We start from the raw sequence: 24,399 nt of genomic DNA on the forward strand, positions 1-24,399 counted from the left end.
AACAGCTAAGATACTGCGCAGAACCCTCAAACTCCCAGGCCTCTGGTAGAGGACCCGTGGTTGAGGAAGACACATACCACCCATAGGGGTGAGAGGGGAATTTTTTTTTTTTATATTATATAGATATAGATAGATAGATAGACACACACATATATACATATACACATATACATATATATACACACACACTTTTATATTAACTACATTTTCTTCCTTTGCTCTTCAAAACTAGTCTACAATTGTCTGAAAAAATCATATACATTTTGGTTAGCATGTCCCATACAGTAGCTGAAAAAGACATTCTTCGTTAGTTACATTTACCCATCCCCTTCCCTCCAAACCAAACAAGTCTTTTTTTCAGACAGTTAATAAAGCCCAATTGTATACAGACCTGTAAACAATCTAGAGATGTACTAACAATCCTGGGGCACTTAGACTGGCATGCCAATTCGAATGGTAAGAAGTATTTGTCGGCTTCAATAAAACTTGTCTTTGATTTCACTGGTGGAAGTGTGCTTGAACCAGGCTTTGCTTCTCCATGAGGGGGACTAAACAGAATAGTTTGATCATTAGAATGTAACAAGTATCTACAGTTAAGAAAGCTTTCCATCACAATACTAGTTTTTCCCTCATTTTTTTCACTTGTTCTTAACCTCAAGAAGGGAAATGATGTATTGAAAACTGATTTTTATTAACTGAAACTATCAGAAAAAATGCAAGAGGATGGTAAGTTGCAATAAGTAAATATTCTCAGTATGAATATAAACTTTGGTTCTACCTGAACGATTCCTTTTCTTAGACCAGACAGGTCCCATTGATTCCAACAGTGGATCTTCAGTTGCTCTTGCTGATTTGGAGGCAGGCAAACTTGTTTTCTCTGAATGCAAGTGTAATCCACACACCAACCCACACACCTCCTGGGCGTGGTGTTTGGTCACCTCTAGTAGCACTGAGACCACTTAGAGATTCATGAGTCTGCTCTACGGCCTTGCCTAAGGGCCATATGGCTTTCAGCTCATGCAGTTAGCTTCAGAAGTCCCAGGTTCAATCCTGCCCGTGGACAACCAAGGTCTGTCGGTGTTACACAGGCTTAGCCCCTCCCACTTAAAAGTCTGCACAACAGAACTTTCAGAGCTGTGAAATACTCCTTAGAATTATCTAGATCACAACTTGCTACAACACAGTAAATCGTAACTCAGACAACATTGCTTACTGCAAAGCATGGAGACTAATGACTTTGAACATCATCCTATAAGATCCCTCATATCCTTCTGGCAATGTAAGCATTTGAAAGGTGAGCCAAATTTGTAGATTTTCTTGATCTAACAAAATATGCTGATGAGAACAAAAATAATTATATTCTCTTCCTCAGGCAGGTCCACAGACTATAAGAGTGGGATTCTTACGGTAGTATCCACTTGAAGGACCTTTGAACTGATTACAATAATTATATACAATTTCTTATAAAAACTGCAAGTTTTTGAACTATTATTTCACGTAGCACCTTCTTTTGAAAGAGATGTCCACTAATATTTATATCTAATATTTAGTGAAAAAGTGGAACATTAAGACCAGCCAGTTCTGCTGCATATCTCTTCAAAAAGAGTAAGAAATGTTTATGCCAATTTTGGTTTTTGATAGAGGTGTTTTCACTTGAAATTTCTAGAAGACTGAGGTCTTGTTGTCTCTGACTGCTGGATGGCACAGGACAAGTAAGGAGGATTTTCTAAACCTTTTGGTGCGTGCATATATCTCTGACAAATTGGGCCACATCTTCTCTTTAAGGTGATTTGTTGAGAGGCAAAAAGGAAGTGATCACAACTTCCCAAGTTCTGTGAAAGACTATTTATTTTTGCGGACAAAAGCTGAATTTGTCCTCACAACTATCTTAGCCTGTAGAAAAGTGCAGAACTACAACAAAACAGATACATTTCTTAAAATGATTCAAACTGATATTTAGGAAGCACTTCCAAAACTAAAATTAAGGTACCAGAGCAGGGCAGTACACATTTGTTGTGGAGTTGTTCAAGCAGCTGCCTTAAGGAATTCCTTAATATTCAGGTGAAAATAAACTCTTTTCACTTAACGTTTCCAGGATAGAGAACAGAGCCAATATTTTGGTATCTTATTTTAAAACACAAGAGGGGCTCCAGTTATACAAGTTTACTTCTGAAGTCTGTGGACTAATCGGTATAATAAAAGATCAATATCTGTATTTTCACCAGTTTAAGAAGTGAACTGTATTAGTGGATATCTTTCTTGAACGAATCATGGTTGACACGACCCCAAGTTTCCCTTAGTTCTTAGTCTCCATCATTCAAAAAAAAAAAAAAAAAACTAAGGGGGGAGGGGAGGTAGATTCAATCTTTTTCAATTCAGCATTTGGATTTTTATAATATCTGCAAGAGATGCAGTTTTCCCTGATATTGTTTTCTTAGCGGCTACTTCCTTGGAGATTCTTCCACATTCCAAGCTCATTTGAAATTCCCATGCAAGCCATTTCCTCTTCAGAAGAAGAAGTCAGATCTTCTTTGTCCACCTCTGGTAGGGCTCTGAGGGAGGTACACACTATTCATGCTGTAGGATGTTAATACACTCTGTGGATCTAGCCTAGGAGATCCCAGGGATTCACTATTATGCCAAGTTCTGAAAAATTAGATTGGGTAGCTTATGGGGGGGGGGGGGGGGAGGAGTACCAGGAAAGCCTGTTCAGTGGGAGTTCGATATGTAAGCCACATGGATGAGGTCTCAAAGAAACATTAAGGACCTGCCCCAGCATAGCCTGATAAAAGGAGGTCATTGCTGTTGCTTGAAGCTTAGGAAGCCCCTTAAAAAGGAGTTGCATAATCATAATGTTCCACTTGTCTCTGAACACAATCTTCAGGTAGGCTCAACTACTGCTGATGTTTAGAAAGAGTGGGCAGATCCCCTGCAAGGTGGAGCTGTTTACTCAAATGAACATGTGAGTCAAACCTAGAAGTCAGAAGGATTTCACAGACCCAGGAGACCACCTCTGCTGAGTTCACAGTTAGTTTCATGAGCAGACAAAGCTGTCTGAAGCAACAAGAAAGCCTTTCTCCTGCTCTGGAGTCCACCATGAGGGTTGTGGTTACACACAAAAAAACAGCTGAGGCAGACCTGGCAACCAGTTTAAATAAAGGCCTAGGAAACTTGTTGTGTACAATATAGCTTGTCCTCACTTGCAGCATTGATCCTGGGTAGCGTTTGGTACTCGTCCTCCATTTTTAGCAGGGTGGATAAAAACAATATTTTTTAAAAAAAAAATTAACTTTTTTTTATTTAAACTGGATTTTTTTTATTTTTCTATTTAAATTTTTTTTTATTTTTTTTTTTTTTTTTCAATAAACCTGTTTAAAATTAAATCTGAATGTAATGGAAAGTGTTTTAAGGCCTAAACTTACTATAATCTCTTTAAATCAGTGCCGTAACAAGGGCGAGGCGAGTGAAGTACTTGCCTCAGGCGAGCAAAGTGGAGGGGCACAGCTCTACCGCGATCGGCGGCGCTTCGGCAACAGCTCTACCACCGCCGCTTCTTCGGCGGCAATTCAGTGGTGGGTCCCTGAGTCCCTCTTGGAGAGAAGGACCTGCCGCCGAATTGCCACCGCCACTTCATTTGTTCTTAGGCGGCAATCCAGGGGTGGGTCCTTCTCTCCGAGAGAGACTCAGGGACCTGCCACCAAATTGCTGCCGAAGAGCCTGGAGTCGGCCCTTCCCTTGGGTGCAACAATTTCTTGTTATGGTTCTTCTTTAAAATATTTAAATAAAAAATAAATATGACGACTCCATGAGCCTCTATCAAAAGCTTTGAGTTAAAGGTTGCTTTTTTATATAAAGAAAGAATCGGGGGGAAACCATCTAATTTTTTAGGTCAAACTTTATAAATAATGGTACAATAGGTTATATGCTGTATTAAAGGTTCAATTCTATGGGAGACCTATGGGCTGTGCTACTGAATGCAAAGGACTGGCAAATTCATCATAGATGTTGGAACCCAGCCTCTGGCTCCAGGAGACACCATTGTTCATCTCATCAGGATCATCCACTGAACCAACCTGGGCATCTCATAGTCCTATTTTATAGCTTCTTCCTGCTTGAGTTCTGATTGGTTCCTTTCTAAAATTATGAATATTATGACTCTACCAAGCATGGAAACTTGCTTTGTAGCTCATGGAATAAGACTGATCTACCAGCCTTTACTTCTGGATGGTTTTGGGCATGTGAAATAATGGCCTTGCTGTCTCCTTGCATGTGTCCAGAGAGAGATATAAACAGAAATCCATTAGTTTCTCAACACTCTCCCTCTCGGTCGCTAAACAAATAAAATATTGCAGTGCAGTCTAATGCGGTTTACACAAGCAGAAGTCTCGGATTGTTGTTTGGTCTTTTCTTTTTCTGGGGGTAGAGGTGCGGCAGAGAATTGTGTAATAAGGGAAAAGGAGCAGAGTGTGCAACCAGAGAAGAGCAACACTGGTGTCAAAGCAGGACACTATGAGAAGAAGGGACAACATTTTCCACAGTGAAGCCTCGAGTGTTGATTTTAACACCCAGAAACTGGAGAAAAAATGTCATAGCTTCAAATCGTAAAGAAGACCCTATCTGGGAATATTTCAAGAAATTCCTATACCTCTGGGTAAAAAAGGAACTCCTGCCAAATGTAAACAGTGCAACAAAGATACAAGGCCTGGTAGTTGGAATGAAACAACGTTATGAAAAATGTTCCTCAGAAAGCAATGACTTAAGATGATGATGTGGACACGTTTGAACAATCTGTATCAAACAGTTAGTAAAGAATGCTGCAAAAATAAGTAATGGACTGCTTACCATGTCTTACTATGCTAGCAAGCTATATAAGCAGTCAACACCGGACTAAAGAGAAATACAGAAAATATGCTGAATATAGTAAATCTATTTCCATAGCCTTGAAAAAACTGCAGAAAGATTGCTGCAATATTGCTGACGCTGCTGAAATTCATAAAGAACTTTCAGAGACACTGCAAAAGGAAATACCCAACAACAAAGTTAAATTGCAGGCAGTAAAGAAGCGGATGGATCAAATGCTTACTCCACCTCATTTTCTTGCCAATATTCTCAACCTAAAGTGCCAGGGTTGATCCTTAATGGAGGAAGAAGATGCTTCTACTATGACTTAGGCATCTAATAAATCACATATCAAACATGTCAACCATAATAAATTTCAGGGCTGGAGGTGAACCATTCAAGCAGTACGTTTCCCGATGATGTTTTAAAGAGAGTCACATCACTGAAGTCACTAGCTAAGCAACTGGAACCAGAGTTTGTTGAAATATTAATCCAGCTTTTAGCAGCAGTAGCCTCTTAGAATATTTTCTTCATTTGGACTGATTCATTCAAGGTTGAGAAATCGATTGGGAAGTGAAAAGGTAGGAAAATCTCTCTCTCTTCCAGTCTATGAATAAAAACAAGGAGGAAGAGGATATCTACTAGTTTTAAAAGTTTGAAGGACAGCCTAAGTAACTTAGAAGACTGTTGTCTCATTTTCAAGAGAGTTAGATGAGTATGAACTTAAGCTCCAATCACTTTCACTTAGGCATATCTGAAAATTTTCCCAGACTGACCTGAAATAATAAGTTTAATTCACGGACTACAATTAATCCTTCTGTTCCTTTAATAAATCATGTGAAAGTGACACGAGAAGTTTATATGTCCAAAACATTAAAAGGTTTTGCTTAATAAGACTAAATTTTATTCACTGTTGAGTGTTTAATTAAATTCTAGTTAATTTCCTAAAGCAGCTTGCCACAAATCATGAGGAAAAAGTTAAATATGTAGTAAATAAGCAATGTAATTCACCATTTTCTAATATACTAAAAATGTATAATTAAGAAACTGAAAACACTAATCTAATTGATTAAATACATGTGTAGCTGTAGTATACCCTCCTAGGTAGCAAAAAGATGTACTAAATCTACCATAAAGGCTGTATCAACATGGTTTTAGGGGTTACAATCAATGAGAATTCACCTTTCTTTAGAAAATAACTGAAGTACAAATGGAAAAGTTGATTAAAATCGGTAACTTCAACTGAGGCTTTCCACTTGGTGATTTAAATCATAGTTTACATTGTGGCTTTAAAATGAATCCACCCTGACTAGTACCAATCTTAAATAAGGAGCATGACAAGCATTTCTTGCCCCTGAGTTCCCTGACTAGATTGGGGTCTGCCCCAACAGCAGATTGGAGCCATACAACACCTCAAAGAAACTTTTTCAAAAGGCTAATCAGAATGTGGAGTTAATTATTAACTACCTAGATATCCAATGTGAGATAAGAAAAGGAGTTTAAAATGAATTTTGGAGAAAAATAAGAAGATTCTCTGTCCTAATGCTCTGCAAAGGAAGGCCTTCTACCTTCTCGGCAGCCAAAGACAACTGATAGCTTTTTGGTAGGAGGAATACATCCTACATCCATAGCTAACAAGTCTATGTGCCTCCAAAGCAACAAAGGAAACTGAAGATCCACTATTAGAATCTTTAGACATGCCTGAAAAATATATAAACAAAATAAAAGTCAATTTACAAAATGTTTCATCATAGGTAAGGATTATATGTACACTACACACAAAAAAAAAAACTATATACACTCACAAAACAAATGTGTTAAAAATATTAACACTACAAAGCCTAACACTCAAAACTATAAAATGTCAGAATTGAGGTTGCATGTGCAATCTGGATGAGGCCCCTTTGTGCATATGCATTGTGATACAGTCTTTAATTACATGATCACATACTATTTTTCCACAGGATTCCTGCCTCATTCAATGCACAAGATGGATGATGCTTACTGTATAAAAAGCTATTCAATATTTTGTTCTATCCTCATTGTTCAATGTGTGGTTCCATATCTTAGTTACTGAACATATTCAAATGTGCTATGAGAAGAGAATTATTCATTTCCTCGTGGCCTTTTCTATGGTGCTCATCTGAGTGCTTCAAAACATTAATTTTATTTTCACAACATTTCTGTGAGGTGTGGGAAGGGACTCAGACAGAGAGAGATAAAAGGTAAGAAGTGTCTACACATTTTAGATGCCCAGTCTGAGGAGCCTAGGGTCTAATTTTTCAGAGTACAAAGCAATATGCGATACTTGATATCTTCCAAAGCACAGTTCCCCTTGCCTTCAGTTGCAGCTATGATTATTCAACATTGCTACAAATCAGACCCTGGGGTCTCAAGATGGATATCCAGAAAATGAGGAATGCACAATTACTGGCCTATGAAAAGTTTGGTTTAAGTGACTTGCCTAGCATCACATGGGAACTCTATGGCAGAGGCTGGGATAGGATCCAAATCCCCTGGGTAGCATTCAACTGCTTTAACCATGAAAGCATTCTCTCATCCCCTGCCTCATTCACAAAATACCACCCAATTTCTGCAGCAAATGAGGCAGGAATCCTGCAGACAATAGCCTCCTTCACTACTCAGCTCTGATTTATCCCTAGAGCACAGCTCATCCTGTGCACTGAATGAGGCAGGAGTCCTATGTATCATGTAATTAAAGACTATCATAACAAATGCCCAGTTTGCCAGGGTGTTCGCAGATTTGCTGACAGCAGTGAAACACACACTCTAGAAGCTTGGATTCTATTCCAGCTTCTGGGGGGAAGTGTTCTCTAATGGTCACAAATCTGTCTGCCTCTATACATCCTGCATATGTCCCATTCAGCCTGTCCTAGATCTGTCTCCCTACCCCTGACTCCTCAGCCAGTGCCAGTTTCTTCCCTTAGCCTATTTAGTCTCTACATCACAGTCTCCTTGCTCAGCCAGTACTAACCTCCAGCTCTGGGTTCTTGTCTCAGTCTCCCTGGAGTTCCTCACCCAGCCAATCCCAGTCTCTTCCTTCCTTGGTTGCTCATCTAATCTCAATATCTGATCCTAGGTCCCATCCCAGTTAACTGCTCACAACAGGCAATCCAAGTCTACCTCCTACATGGTCCCTACCCCAATCTATTCCATCCTCTCCCTACAACCCTCCAAATGTTTGTGCTCACTCTCAGTTAAACGACAGCTGCAACAGACGGGAGCAGCAGTTAAAGGCAAACTCCTGACTATTATTCATTTCACAAGAGATGTTCAGCACCTTTCAGGATGAGTCACCATATGGATAATATTATATGCTTAAATTCATAATAAATACTATACAAGTGTCTATATGAATATTCTTCCTATCTTCAGAAGACAAATTATTTTTGCTTAGTAAGAGGAAAAGAATTACTACATACCTTTGCTTTTCTGTTTCAGTTTTTATTTCCTCTGAAAAAAGAAACAGCGAATTAGAATTCTTATAATAAAAGCATAGTTATGGAAATATTAATATGCACAGTTACGGAAATATTAATATGCACAGTTACTTCTAATTTTATTAGTTAACAGGTGGAAAGTCAAACTTCCATTTGGACTAATACCAAGTTTTTGTTGTTGTTGTTGTTTTTAAACCAAATTTCAGTTTAAAACAGCAAGCACCATCATGAGCAGTTCAAGTGTTTTATAACTCATTTCCGATGTTACTTGCAACTAATTATTAATTCAGTACCAAAACAAAGATGAGCTAGATCTCTATTTTCCAAGTTATTTAATAGTTAAAGTGGTGCCCAGTTGCCCTAAACAAAATCAGGGCCACTTTGTGTTAGGCACTGTTTCAATACATAGCCTTTGTCCCAAACAGCTTAGACAAAGATATAAAAAGGCGGAGGAGAAGACTGCAACCAAAACAAGTATAATTCTTTGAGGACAAACAACTCTAACATTAGGCTGTTTTATCAATCTATGCATTATATCCTGTCTTTGCAAACTTTGCACGTCTGTTTTATGAATTAACAGGAAAACTACATTCATAACTTCTATCAGTTTTACCTATAAAAACTCTCTCACTTGTGCTCTTAAGAAACCAGTCATATATGCCTGGATGTTACAGACAATTTTTCCTTTATGAATATACAGCTGGCTGCAAACAGCTGCTCACAATGAAGCAATGACCTAAGACAAAAACATACTACAGTAGCATTTCCACTTCAGACATATTAATTTTTTAAATTATTGCAACTTAGAAATAATGGATTTCTTATGAGACTTCAACCCTTTCCCCATCCTTCATATAATCAGGTCAATGACATACAAAAAATGCTTAATTTTATGCAGTATTTTAAATGACTAGACTCTAGACATTGTGACAACACATTAAACAACTGTGTAGTTAATTTTAAGAAATTTATGTATCTTCAGATACCAGATTACTTATTACTCACAACAAAGCAAACTTTAACATCTTTCATAGGAAATACATGCTGTTTACTAGGCATTAAGGAATCTGATTTCCACAGAATTTGCTCTGATTACAGTAGGAAAAGACATTGACAGTCAAATAATAAAATTATATAGGATCAATATATAAAATATCATTAATATTCATCACAGAAAAAGAGAGTGACACTGATGTATCATCAGAGCAAAGTTTCTGGTTCTAATCATAAGCATCGATCAAACATCCACAGAGTATTTGGGGAAAACACCAAAAACAAAAAACCCCTTCATTCAGTCATGACATTTTTCTTCACTTAGAAATGACAGCAAAATAAGATTGCATTACAAGTTACCTTTGAACATGATCATTAACCAAGAAATGATGTAGTACTTCAGCCTCACATGCACTGAATTATTTGAATTAAGCAGCCACCCCCTTTCTCTATAAATGAAATTTATTATTCAGAAGTGGAGTTTCCCAATTCTGGACACACTAAATATGTACGGTTCAAAGCAAAATTTAAAAAGATCACTTCTTTACAAACAGAATCTAATGCCCTGAAACTGCCAGAAGTACAACAAACTGAAGTTGCTATCTTTATAGTTGAACAGTTCTGAGTATGTACAAATTGTATGAACTTCTGGTTTTTTCCTTTTTGATTTCAAAACAGAAATTCTAACTAGCTACAAGACAGAGCCAGAGGTTTGACCTTTTCAGTAACAGAAAGATGTGTTCTTCTTTCAAAGTGAACATTAAGATTTATTGACCAGAGGTTAATTATTGACCAAGGTAAACTAGAGGTTGATAAGCACTAAAAAGGCAATATATATTAGCATTCACTGAAATAAAAATTGAAGTCAATCATAGAATATCAAGGTTGGAAGGGACCTCAGGAAGTCATCTAGTCCAACCCCCTGCTCAAAGCAGGACCAATCCTCAACTAAATCATCCCAGCCAGGGCTTTGTCAAGCCTCACCTTAAAAACCTCTAAGGAAGGAGATGCCACCATGTCCCAGGGTAACCCATTCCAGTGCTTCACCACCCTCCTAGTGAAAAAAGTTTTTCCTAATATCCAACCTAAACCTCCCCTACTCAAACTTGAGACCATGACTCCTTGTTCTGTCATCTGCTGCTACTGAGACCAGTCTAGATCCATCCTCTTTGGAACCCCCTTTCAGGTAGTTAAAAGCAGTTATCGAATCCTCCCTTATTCTTCTCTTCTGCAGACTACAATCTAGTCCCCTAGCCTCCTCCTTATATATCATTTGCTCAGGCCCCTAATATTTTTATTACCCTCCATAGACCGTTCCATTTATTTGCCACATCCTTCATTGTAGTGTGGGCCCAAACTAGACACAGTACCAGATGGAGACTTCGCCAATTCAAATAGAGGGAATGATCACATCCCTCAACTGCTGGCAATGCCATCACTTTACAGCCCAAATGCCGTTAGCCTTCTTGGCAATAAGGGCACACTGTCGACTCATATCCAGCTTCTCTCCACTGTAACCCCTAGTACTTTTCTGCAGAACTGCTGCCTGCCATGCCTAGCTAGTCTGTACAGTGCATGGGATTTCTTCTGTCCTAAGCGCAGGCACTCTGCACTTGTCTTTGTGGAACCTCATCAGATTTCTTATTGGCCCAATCTTCTAATTGGTCTAGGTCCCTCTGTATCCATCCCTACCTCCAGCATATCTACCATTCCTCCCAGTTTAGTGTCATCTCAAACTCTTGAGGGGCAGTCCATGCCATCCTCCAGACATTATTATTGAAGATATTGAACAAAACCGGCCCCAAAGACCAACCCTTGGGCACCTGCTTTGATACTGGCTGCCATTAGACATGGAGCCATTGATCCATACCCGTTGAGCCTGACGATCTAGCCAGCTTTCTATCCACCCTATAGTCCATCATCAGCCGCATACACTTTAACTTGTCGGCAAAGAATAGTGTGGGAGACCGTATCAAAAGCTTTGCTAAAGTCAAAGAATAACACATCCACTGCTTTCTCCTCATCCACAGAGCCAGTTACCTTGTCATATAAGGCAATTAGGTTAGTCAGACATGACTTGCCCTTGGTGAATCCATGCTGACTGTTCCTGATCACTTTCCTCTCCTCTAAGTGCTCCAAAATTGATTCCTTGAGGACCTGCTCCATGATTTTTTCAGGGACTGAGGTGAGGCTGACTCGCTTGCAGTTCCCCAGATCCTTCTCCTTCCCTTTTTTAAAGATGGGCATGACATGAGCCTTCTTCCAGTCACTCAGAACCTCCCCTGTTCGCCATGAGTTTTCAGAGATAATGGCCAATGGCTCCACAATCATATCCGCCAACTCCTTTAGCACTCTTGGATGCAGCATATCTGGCCCCACAGACTTGTGTTTGTTCTGCTTTTCTAAATAGTCCTAACCCACTTCTTTCTCCACAGAGGGCTGGTCACCTCCTCCCCATGCTGTCCTGCCCAGCGCAGTAGTCTGGGAACTGACCTTGTTCGGTATAACTGGGTATCTCCATTATGCCTATGGATTTCATGGCATTTTTCATTCTTAAATTAACAGTCTAAAGGAGAATAATTCAACAGTCCAGGAAAAAAAATATTCATGTCAGATGAGCCAAACAGGGAAATAGTATCTGCAGATTCTTATTCATTAGGAAATTAGTATTTCTCATTAAACTCACTTATAGCAAAGCCATTTTATAACTCAGTGTTCCCTCTCTTTTAAACAAATATTAAATTCTCTTATAAAAACTATTTTAAGTCAAGAGAATCCTTCTCAAGCTAGATAAAATTTTGTTTTCCCAATGAGTCTATTTAATTTTGTAATAAAAATACAATCACAACAACATTAAGCTACTCTTTGTATTTTTTATGATAAAATTAAACTGAGTTGTATATGTTTAGGGAACAGAGGGAAGCCTGCCAAATATTGAGGAAAACTGAAGGTAATGCTTCGAATAAACAGTGAATGCCAGTTTGAAATCTAATAGCACTACTTCTGGAGCGACTGGCATTCCTTCTCTTCTCCCAATTAGAGAGCATAACTGGGTGGGTAGTTTCATTAGTGAAAATTCCACCAGAAACCGATTTAACTCTTCAAGTCTCAGGATTTGAAAACAAATGTATGAAATACATACTGGCAAAGGTCTATACCTACTAGCCAGAGACCAAAGAAATAAAAGATATGGGAGCAGGCTTAGGGGTAACACCTAGGAAGATGCACTAATTATTGGATAAGGGGGATTTCTACCAGGGTGCTTTGCCTAAAGTCAGCTCCATCTTCATATCAGTCTGGACCTACAAGATGTCGGATTATTTGAAAGCTTTTTCTTCTGCTGGTGGAAGGAGAAACAGCTTTTTTTTCCCTCAGTCATCTTTGGAATTTTCCATTACTTTACCTCCACCCCCTTTTCTGGGTCTTCCTCTCTATGAATAAATAATTCTAGAGCATTCCTTTCTGCTATTGATAACTTCACCAAGAAACTGAAAACTAATATACCCATTAGTTAGACCTCCATCTGCTGGGTTTCCAACTGCAGCAGAGAAATCAACCAGTCTTATCAGATATCCTAATTTTTAATACAAAGTGAAACTAAACTATTAGGACAGGGGAACTAGAAAAAGCCAAACAGTTCTGTCTAGGTGGGCATCTGAGTAACACTGGGAAGAAGTGTGGCTGTTATCCTGTGCAGTGAAATGACAGGACAGGGAGAGGTGGCATCCTGTTCAACTTGGCAGAGACAGAGACAAGATAAAATAGTTTACAAAGGCCTTTAAAAAGTTCTCTCTCTCTTCACAATTAATGTGTTCGGTTTCTAAATCTATATTTGTTTTTATGGTTACGTCTAAATCACGAAAAGAAGTTCTGACTGGTGAAGTTGTGCTAACTAACCATACTGTCATTTTATTGGTTTCAGAATTACAATCCAGAATTTTTAAACCAATTTTATAAAATTACATTTCAATAGGCAGCAGGAGGCATCTCAGTTTTGGACCAGCTCTACAAAACTCTATTTACAGAAAACAAGCTACATAATTTGAGCAGTTTTGCCACTTTGAATTTTAAAAAATCTAATAGCAATATATGTTAATGCTTTATTTATCCTCCAGAAGTTCAATTCAGAAACCCAACAAGCATATTGTACAGCAATACATCAATTATAATGAACAGTTTGTCATAATCAGTGATATCTAACTCCTCTGATATTTTCATTAAAGCATGCTTATGTCCAAACAGGGACACCATTTTATGCACTGCAGGAAATCAAGATCTGGAATGAGCAGTGATCTCTCTGAATAAGTTGTCATCTCTCCTCCCTTCCTTCTACAGAACAAAGAAGTCAGAGTCTTCAACCAATATCCAAACAAAGGTACCAAAAAGTCCTCCAAAGTGAAGTGACCCAAACCAACAGACTACGAAAACAGGTGTATGGTAGAGGCATTGTGTCAAACATCTAAAGAATTTATCACTGCATACACTCTGCCTCTAGGCCCCTCCCATTAAAACGGGCAACTGTTAACTTCTTGTGCCACAGTATCCTGAGAAAATGGGAAGAAAAAGTAAGTTGTGTAATGGAACTCAACAGGAACTTTCATAAACTCAGCAGCCTTTACTCTATAGTATTTAGGCACAGTGGGTCAAACATTCTGTCAGTTATATATGAGTAAATACCCACCACACTTCCCAGTCAGTTATCCTCCCACAACCTAAACGTACTTTGAATAGCTGAAAATGGCCTGAAGCCGCACATAAAAAGCAAATTATGAACCCTCACTTTACACACAGCACAGTTTGATCCAGATGAGTGCAGTTAGTTTCACCTCTGCATCTAGTTTTACATATGGAAGGGCTGCAGAAAGAAAGTGACATAGCCTGCTATTTTTTCTATCGAGACTGCCCATGCATCAAGCACTCATGCTGGGCTTCTGCTTTAGTAGATACAAAAATACACAATCTGCATGAGACAAAAAATAGGAAGAAACTTGTCAATAAAAGTACACAGGCAAAGAAAAAAAGAGGTAGGAGAAAACAAAAAAACCCAACCAACCAACCAAACAAACAAAAAAACAACAGAAAAGAAAACTGGAGGAAGAGACCAAAAGGAAAGGGGCTGCAGGGGGACCCAAAAACAAATGAAAAAAACAGGAAAGACACAATGTAAAAGGAGATGACAAAAAGTGTTGATTGTGGAAACTGGTCTGTGTACTTGAAATAGCTTTCTAATCATGGTTAGTCAGTCTCTCTTCCATTCCTTCCTTAAAAAACACACATGAATATCTCCACTTTATGTTCCAATGCTCACAGCCATTCTGTTTGTTCTTTCCATTATGTAGCCTCTGTGCTGTTAGACTATGAGACCTTTGGGGAAGAAATTCTTCTTTAGCAAACTTCTCCAACTGCACAGCACTATGTAAATAGATAAAAAGGACACAGGCAGATGGGGAAAGAAACAAAAAGCATTATAGTGAGGAAGGGAAAGAACAAATGGTAGTAGTTTCACTATGCGTTGCCTCACATTTTATTCCTCAGTAGCAAAGAACTGTGTGTTTTTGCATTGCTGTAGATAACCTGTAATAACTTTTCTACCCTATTTAACCTAAAATAGATCTTGTAGATAGAAAGAAGATTACAGTAAAATTTTGAGACCATACAGCCTGTAGGTCTTTCCCTATGTTATTTGTCTTCTGACATTTATTGACACTTTCCTAAAATCTTCAGAGGAACTAGAAAAGTTATTATTTCATGGCTATGATTCTACTCTCAAACCATGATGGCAGATGAACCAGAATGGTGACCATGAGATACAGGACAGCCATGCTAAGGTACAAGCTAATGAAATAAAGCCTTCCCCATGAATCTGAGTGAGATTTCCACAGTAAGGAAAAACACACAGTTAGGCTGATAACAGTGAAGGGTCAGTGAGGGAAAAAACACATACACACCGACCCCAGGGACTGGAAAATTCTGCTGAATTACCCCCCCAACATAATAATAGATTTGGGAGTGGAAGGGAAGGAGAGAAAACACTGTGGGGGACTGGGCAGGGATTCAGCTTCTAGAAGCCACAGATGTGCTGGAGGCCTGTGGTTATCAGAACAGAGACCCAGAACTTCTGCATCAACTCTAGGATTCCCTGCCAGTACTGTTCAAGTGAAGCTACTGAATTATTTTGGGAAAAACTCTCGAGGTTATATTACCAAGAGGGGTTCTGCAAAAAAGCCAGTATATCCTCAGGTGGTATTAACTGAGCTGCACACTCTGCTGGGATGGGGATGATGACAGAGAGGCAGAAACATACATCCCACTCCCCGTGAACCCCACAATACCCACATATAAATCCTCCCCCCCATAGACGGCTCTCAGGCTATATCTACAGTTGGAGCTGGGGACGTCACTTTCAGCTCACGCTGGATTTCCTGTCTTCATTAAAACAAAAGATAGATAATACTACAGTTAATATCACAACAAAAAGTCACATACACTACACAGAACAAAAATGTGTATACATATCTACTATATAGATATTAATGACTGAACAAGTCAATATGAAAATATATTTTTACTGGTAATGATACAGAAGAATTCATACTATTAACATGGAAAATAACAGTTTAGTAAGTTTATCACCACATAGTATGATACTGGAAAAACGATAATTTTGGCAAACATTTCATTTATGACATTTCCTTCTAAAAATGTACATGCTTCATTTCTTCCCCATTAAATTTCAGCAGTTTACAGATGTGTCTCACTGTAGCCATAGTATTCTAGAACAGAAAGCTCCTACTTGGTTGAAAAGGAAAGTGTGAACTAAGTATTTGATCTGGCAAGGGAGTTGCACACAGGTGCAAGGTCTCTGCATAATGTTAACCAGATAACTTAATATCTAGGCAAAGAAGGAATGAAAGTGAGAAGTAACAGTTCAAAAAACGCAACCTTACTAAATATACAGAAGGGAGAACTGGACAAAGCACTTAGAAAATCTAATATGCAAACAAATGAGCTACAACCTAAGATAAGACAGGAGAGTTTGAAAGAACAAAGCAATTCTGAGTCAGTTCTTTTGAGTCACTGCAAGTGAATGAATTTCCAGGCAATACACAATGAAGAAGCATTTTATACAAAATTAATAATGAAATAGTGTACATTCTGAAGTGTATACTTTAAAGCATTTGCTTGATTTAGTTAGCTTCTCTATATTTTCTCTGGTTAGTCTCTCCAATATCTGACACCGCCAATATTGCTCAAGTTGGTATGCAGCACCTGTGGGAAGGAGTAATCTTTCAAAAGTCACCACAGGATTTTCAACATTGGGGGCAATTTCTATGTTGTTCTTTTCAGGGTTATGTATACTTGAGCCCTCTTGACTTAGCAGTCTCTGTAAATCCCTCTGATTTCAAAGCTCTAAATACTAGGTGCTAAGCACTGTACTGCAGCTATTATTGCTGCATTTGTTTAAGAACCCTTTGAAATTCACATAGGTCATCAGCATTAACCAAGTCAAAAAACCTTGAATTTTTCATTATGTATTTAGAGACAAACTTAAATTATGCTGTTATTAAACATTTCTACTGTGGTAGTTTCTAATGGGCCCCAACCTGATTGAGTCCTTTGTGCTAGGCACTGTACAAATATGTTACAGTCTCTGCCCTCCACAACTAACAAACAATCTAAACAGATTATGCTAAACAGATTTTTTAGTTTCTTTAGAATGGAAGTGAAAAGGTATCTAAATGGATACCAAAATTGCCCATTTTATCTCATCACTCTTTGCTAGTACTAAAGCTTGGCACTAGCAGAGAAGGATGTCAATATCAAGAGCCTCTCTCCCTGACTAAACAGCAGCAAAAGAAGACATGTTAATGCTTTGAAGGGGATTCGGAGACTTCCAGGAGGAACTAAAATAATCATACAAGATTAGGGTTGGAAGAGACCTCAGGATGTCATCTAGTCCAATCCCCTGCTCAAAGCAAGACCAACACCAGCTAAATCATCCCAGCCCATGCTTTGTCAAGCCAGGCTTTAAAAACCTCTAAGGATGGAAATTCCACCACCTCTCTAGGTAACTGTTCCAGTGCTTCACCACCCTCCCAGTAAAATAGTGTCTCCTAATATCCAACCGAGACCTCCTCCACTGCAAGCTCAGACCATTGCTTCTTGTTCTGTCATCTGCCACTACTAAGAACAGCCAAGCTTCATCCTCTATGGAACCCCCCTTAAGGTAGTTATCAATCTGCTATCAATCCCACCTCACTCTTCTCTTCTGCAGACTAAATAACTCCAGTTACTTCAGCCTGTCCTCATAAGTCACGTGCCTCAGTCCCCTAATCATTTTCATTGCCCTCCACTGGACTCTCTCCAATTTGTTCACATCCCTTCTGCATTGGGGGGACCAAAACTGGACACACTACTCCAGGTATGGCCTCATCAGTGTCGAATAGAGGGGAATAATCACTTCCCTTGATCTGATGGCAACGCTCCTACTAATGCAGCCCAATATGTCATTGGCTTTCTTGGCAATGAGGGCACACTGTAGACTCGTATCCAGCTTCTCATCCACTGTAATCCCCAGGTCCTTTTCTATAGAACTGCTGCTTAGCAAGTCGGTCCCCAGCCTGTAGTGGTGCATGGAATTCTTCCTTTCTAAGTGGAGGACTCTGCACTTGTCCTTGTTGAACCTCATCAGATTTCTTTTGGCCCAATCCTTCAATTTGTCCAGGTCACTCTGGACCCTATCCCTACCCTCCAGCGTATCTACCTCTTGCCCCAGCTTAGTATCATCTGCGAACTTGCTGATGGTGCAACTCATCCCATCATCCAGATCATTAATAAAGATGTTGAACAAAACCGGCCTCAGGACCGACCTTTGGGGCACTCCGCTTGATACCGGTTGCCAACTAGACATTGAGCCGTTGATCACTATCTGTTGACCCCAACAATCTAGCCAGCTTTCTGTCCACCATATAGTCCATTCATCCAACTCATACTTTTTTTAACTCGCTGGCAAGAATAGTGTGGGAGACCGTATCAAAAGCTTTGCTAAAATCAAGATATATCACATCCACTGCTTTCCACATATCCACAGAGCCATCATAGAAGGCAATTAGGTTAGTCAGGCATGAATCCATGTTGATTGTATTTAAGTAACCCAACAAAAGAGAAGCAAGGGAAATCTGAGCCAAAAGCAGTGCCTGCATTTAAACTGCAATTGTGGTAATCTAAAGGTTCACCATTCCCAGTGTACAGTTCTTTAAGATAATCAAGATACAGAGGACATACATATCACTGCAGAGATAGCCCATGCTCTAACCTAGGTGTTGCCTGAACCTCCCTGCCTTCCACACAGAAAAACCCTCTCATCCAGGAATGAGGATGCTTTAAGCCTAGGACTCAGCCCAGGCTAGCAACCTGACTACTTCACAGCGAGAAAGCAGACTAATCAAGCCCAGGTGCCGACGTCCTCCAATCCCTTCCCACAATTCCATCTGGCCCATATTTTTGTTCCATTGGACCAACGGAAAAAAAAAACAATATGCGGCTTCATTGCTTTTCAGAGATATCAATTCTTGCCCAGATAAGGTGCTCTCACTGACAGTCAGAGGCATCACGTCTGAGCAGTAAGAATTTACAGGGCAAAAAGAAAAAAGAGGCCAGATATGAGCTGCTATAGAGATACACAGGAACTCTGCCAATAGATCAGACTGCTCCTTTAGCAGGACAAGACGAGCCAGGCTGCTGCTGCGAGGATGTTGGAAAGAGAGGAGAAAATGGCAAGGGATTACAATGCCCACAACCATGCCCCAAAATAGGAAGAGCGACAGTTAGAGCTGGAAGAGGAACAGCAACATAAGGAGCTGATGGACTGACTACTCGGCCCCCTGGCCACAAGAAAATGCAAGCCCTTGCACTGCTCCCAACCCAGCCCACTCCAGAGGCCTCTCCTCTATTCCCCATACAGGATGGGGAATTAACCAGTCAATACAGTTCATGGATGGTCAAATACATGGGCAGATGTACTTATTGCACTCCACCTCCATGCATCACAGGGGGAAGAACAAGTTCAACACATTCATAAATTATCTAGAAAAAGAGATGAACAGTGAGGTGGTAAAATTTGTAGATGATACAAAAGATACTCAAGATAGTTAAGACCAAAGCAGACTGTGAAGGAGTTAAAAAGCAGACGAAATTCAATGTTGATAAATGCAAGGTAATGCATATTGGAAAACATAATCCCAACTATACATACAAAATTATAGGGTCTAAATTAGCTGTTACCACTCAAGAAAAGATCTTGAAGTTACTGTGGATAGTTCTCTGAAAACATTCACTCAATGTGCAGTGGCAATCAAAAAAACTAACACAATGTTAGGAATCATTAGGAAAGGGATAGACAAAAAGACGGTAAGTATCATAATACCACTTTATAAATCCATGGTATGCCCACACCTTGAATGCTGCACGCAGTTCTGGTCACCCCATCTCAAAAGAAATATATTAGAAATAGAAAAGGTAAAGAGATGAGCAACAAAAATGATTAACATTTTCATTCATGACCTTGGCAGAAAATAGGAGCACGCTAATAAAATCTGCCGATGACACAAAGTTGGGAGGTATTGCAAATATGGAAGAAGACCAAAAAAGCATACATGAAGATCTGGACAACCTTGAAAACTAGAGATATAGAAATGTGATTAAATGTAATAGTGAAAAGTGCAAGGTAACACTTAGGGACTAACAACAAAGAATTTTGTCTATAAGCTGGGGATGTATCAGTTGGAAGCAACAGAGGAGAAAGACCTAAGTGTATTGGTTGATCACAAGATGACTATGAGCCACTAATGCAGAAGTGGGCAAACTGTGGCCCACGGGCCACATCTGGCCAGCGGGACCCTCCTGCCTGGCCCCTGAGCTCCTGGCCCAGGAGGCAGCCTGCCCCCCCCCCCAATGTTCCCCCTCCACACTCAGCTCACATGCCACGACCGCGCAATGCCTTGGGCAGCAGAGCTGCAACTCTTGTGGGACAGCACAGCTGCAGAGCCAGCGGCCTGACCAGTGCTCTGTGCTGCACGGCTGCGTGGCTGACTCCAAGCCAGTGGTGTGGCTGCGTCTGGTGCTCTGGCATGGTCGCAGAGCTGTAGTGCCGTCAGCCACCCGCGAGTGCTCCAGGGCAGCACAGTAAGAAATAGGGATGGGGGTTTGGGTAGCGGCAGAGGAGGTGCTGGGCGTTGTGTGGAATAGGGCAGGACAGTCGAGGCAGGGGAGGTGGGGGTGGTCAAATGAGGGCAGGTCCCGGGGGAGGGGACTCTAGAAGGAGGGGGGTTGGATGGGGCCGCAGGGGGCAGTCAGGGGCAGGGGTTCCGGGGGCAGTCAAGGAGAAGGGGTGGTTGGATAGGGCAGGGGGAGCTGGCAGGGGATGAGAAGAGGGGGCGTCCGATAGGTAGCAGGGCCGCATTTGGCGGTTTGGGGAGGCACAGCCTCCCCTAACTGGCCCTCCAAACAATTTCGGAAATCTGATGTGGCCCTCAGGACAAAAAGTTTGCCTGCCCCTGCATTAATGTGATGCAGCTGTGAAAAAAGGTAATGCAATCCCATGATGCATTGGGTGAGGTATGTCCAGAAGAGAGAAGGAAGTGTTATTGCTATTATACAAGGCACTGGTGAGATCTCATCTGGAATAGTACGTACAATTCTGGTCTTCCACATTTAAGAAAGATGAATTCAAAATGGAAAGGTGAAGGGAAGGGCTACTAGGATGATTCGAGGAATGGAAAACTTACTTTATGAGAGGAGGCTCAAGGAGCTTGGCTTGTTTAGCCTAAGCTAAAGAAGGCTGAGGGGAGATAAGATTGCTGTTTATAAACACACAGATAAATAAATAGCAGGGAGGAAGAGGAGTTTAGTTAGGCGCCAGTGCTGACAAGAGCAAAGAGATATACACTGACCATCAACAAGTTTTGAAATTAGATTAAGTTTTCTCACCATCAGAGAAGTGACGTTCTGGAATAGCCTTCCAAAGGGACCAGCAGGGGCAAAGGCAAAAAACCTAACTGGCTTCAAGACTGAGCTTGATTTTATGGAGGGGATGGTATGATGAGACTGCCTACAATGGCATGTGGCCCATCTATGACTTGTAGTAGGAAAAATTCCCAAAGGCTAAAGAAGGGGCAATAAATGGGAAGGGCTCTGGGTTACTACAGAAAATTCTCTCTCAGGTGTCTGGTTGTTGAGTTTTGACTACATGCTCAGGGTTCAACTGAGCTCCATATCTGGGGTTGGGAAGGAATTTTCCCCCAGGTCAAATTGGCGCAGACCCTGGAGAGTTTTTTTGCCTTCCACTACAGCATGGAGCACAGGACATTTGCTGGTTTAAACTGGAATAAATGGTAGATTCTCTGGGACTTGAAGTCTTTAAATCAGGGCTGTCAATTAATTGCAGTTAACTCACGCAATTAACTAAAAAAATTAATCACGATTAAAACAATTAATCGCTATTAATCACACTTATAACAGATTACCAATTTAAATGTATTAAATATTTTTGGATGTTTGATTTCAGTTACAATACAGAATACAAAGTGCACAGTGCTCACTTTATATTATTTTTATTGCAAATATATGCACTGTAAAATGAAACAAAATTTTTCAATTCATCTCATACAAGTACTGAAGTGTAATCTCTTTATCGTGAAAGTGTAACTTACAAACGCAGATTTTTTTTTATTACATAACTGTAGTCAAAAACAAAACAGTGTAAAACTTTAGAGTCTACAAGTCCACCCAGACCTACTTCTTATTCTACCAATCACCAAGACAAACAAGTTTGTTTACATTGATGGGAGATACTATTGCCTCCTTCTTATTTAAAACGTCAGCTGAAAGTAAGAACAGTCGTTCGCATGACACTTTTGTAGTCTGCGATTCAAGGTATTTATTCACCAGATATGATAAACATTTGTATGCCCTTTCATGCTTCAGCCACCATTCCAGAGGAGATGCTTCCATGCTGAAAATGCTCATTAAAAAATGTGTCAATTAAGTTTGTGACTGTGTTTCTTGGGGTGGGAGGAGGGGGAAGAACTGTATGTCTTCTGCTCTGTTTTACCTGCATTCTGCATATATTTCATGTTGTAGCAGTCTCAGATGATGACCCAGGACATGTTTGTTTTAAGAACACTTTCAGAGCAGATTTGACAAAACACAAAGAAGGTACCGATGTGAGATTTCAAAAAATTGTTATAGCACTCCACACAAGGTTTAAGAATCTGAAGTGCCATCCAAAATCTGAGAGGGATGAGGTGTCGAGCATCCTTTTAGAGATCTTAAATGAGCAAAAATCGGATGCAGAAATTACAGAATACAAACTACCAAAAAAGAAAATCAACCTGCTGCTGGTGGCATCCGAGTCAAATGATGAAAATGAACAAGCATCAGTCCACACTGCTTTGGATTGTTATTAAGCAGAACCCTTCATCAGCATGGAAGCAAATCCTCTGGAATGGTGGTTGATGCATGAAGGGACATATGAATCTTTAGCGCATCTGGCATTTAAATATCTTGCAACGTTAGTTACAATAGTGCCATGCGAATGTCTGTTCTCACTTTCAGGTGACTTTGTAAACAAGAAGTAGGCAGCATTATCTACCCCAAATGTAAACAAACTTGTTTGTCTGAACGATTGGCTGAACAAGAAGCAGAACTGAGTGGACTTATAGACTCTAAAGTTTTACATAGTTTTATTTTTGAATGCAGTTTTTTGTACATAATTCTACATTTATACATTCAACTTACATGATAAAGAGATTGTACTTGTATTAGGTGAACTGAAAAATACATTTTTTTTTACAGTACAAATATTTGTAATCAAAAATATAAAGTGAGCTCTGTACACTTTGTATTCTGTGTTGTAACTGAAATTAATATATTTGAAAATGCAGTAAACATCCAAAAATATTTAAAATAAATGGTATTCTATTGTCAACAGCATGATTAATTTCTTTAATCACGCAATTAATTGCGAGTAATTTTTTTTAATCGCTTGACAGCCCTACTTTAAATCACAATTGGAGGACTTCAGTAACTCAGCAATAGATTATGGGTCTATCACACAAGGGGTGGGTGCGGTTCTGTAGGCTGCAATGTGCAGAAGGTTGGACTAGTTGATCATGATGGTCCTTTCTGACCTTAAAGTCTATGAGTTTATATTAACTGAACAGACAGAAGAGCTGCTGCAGCAACAGATTTCAGCAAATGGAAAAGTGTATTTACACCTACTAAACTAGACTTCAGACATAAACACCATTTGAAAAATGAAACAAATCATAAACCATTGCAGTTACTTATTGTCCTAGAAGTTTGCCAAGACAATTGGTGTAGCCAGCAATGTAGGATTATGGTGAGGATGTCAAAATCAGTCTTTTACTGACATAATCCAGGGAGTCTGCTGCAGCTGATGACTGGTATCATGGTAAGACATTTTCTAGTTCAGGAGTAAAAAAAAAAAAAAATTTAAAGGTGCAATGTTAGATTTTACTGAGTAATGATTACTAAAATTTGATAGTGCACATTAAAAAAAAACCCTTGTATTTCACAAATGCAGAACTATTCAAACAGTCTTTAGATGCCAATTGTTACTGCTTCTGCACTCAAACTTCAAAAACCTAAACCTGCAGGCTTCTGCAAAGCAGCAGTAACTTCCTTTGGGCAACTCAAGATATTTATTTACAAAGCTAACAACTAATAATTTAGACGGTCTAGAAGTTCCATTAACTTATTACTCTGTTGAATACTTAATATCTAGTATGTTGATTAAATATAGTTTATTGTGCACTTTCTATGTAAAATGGACTTTCACAGACTATCAAACAGAGAGCAAAACATGGCATTACAAGAGGACAGAGAAGTCTAAAGGTGTAAAAAACCAGGATGTAACTGTATTACATTTGAAAAAAAGTGTATTTGTATAATTGAAAAACCTATCAAAATACATACATGCAAAAAAAGAGTTCTGGCTGCATATGGAAACTTAATGTGGCATTTTGTGGCTTGAGTTCTTAATTGTGAATCTTTTTATTGTGTTTATGGAATTTCCCAGGGCATT

At 39.5% G+C, this 24,399-nt stretch overlaps 1 protein-coding gene across 4 annotated transcripts in view; it reads right to left on the bottom strand.

Annotated features, from left to right (window-relative positions):
• ARFGEF1 (ARF guanine nucleotide exchange factor 1) overlaps positions 1–24,399 on the bottom strand; it is a 195,764-nt gene that overhangs the window by 118,689 nt on the left and 52,676 nt on the right. For all 4 annotated transcript variants that reach the window (XR_012655356.1, XM_032805003.2, XM_032805006.2 and 1 more), the window contains exons 2-3: positions 8,283–8,313; positions 392–548 (exon numbers count right to left, since the gene is read on the bottom strand). Coding sequence is in view for 3 of the 4 variants with exons in the window: in XM_032805003.2 (XP_032660894.1) it covers positions 392–548; positions 8,283–8,313 (188 nt within the window). In the remaining variant the exon portion in view is untranslated. The remainder of the gene's footprint in view (positions 1–391; positions 549–8,282; positions 8,314–24,399) is intronic.

This window comes from Chelonoidis abingdonii, chromosome 2, assembly GCF_003597395.2.
Source record: "Chelonoidis abingdonii isolate Lonesome George chromosome 2, CheloAbing_2.0, whole genome shotgun sequence".
Classification (NCBI taxonomy): domain Eukaryota; kingdom Metazoa; phylum Chordata; order Testudines; family Testudinidae; genus Chelonoidis; species Chelonoidis abingdonii.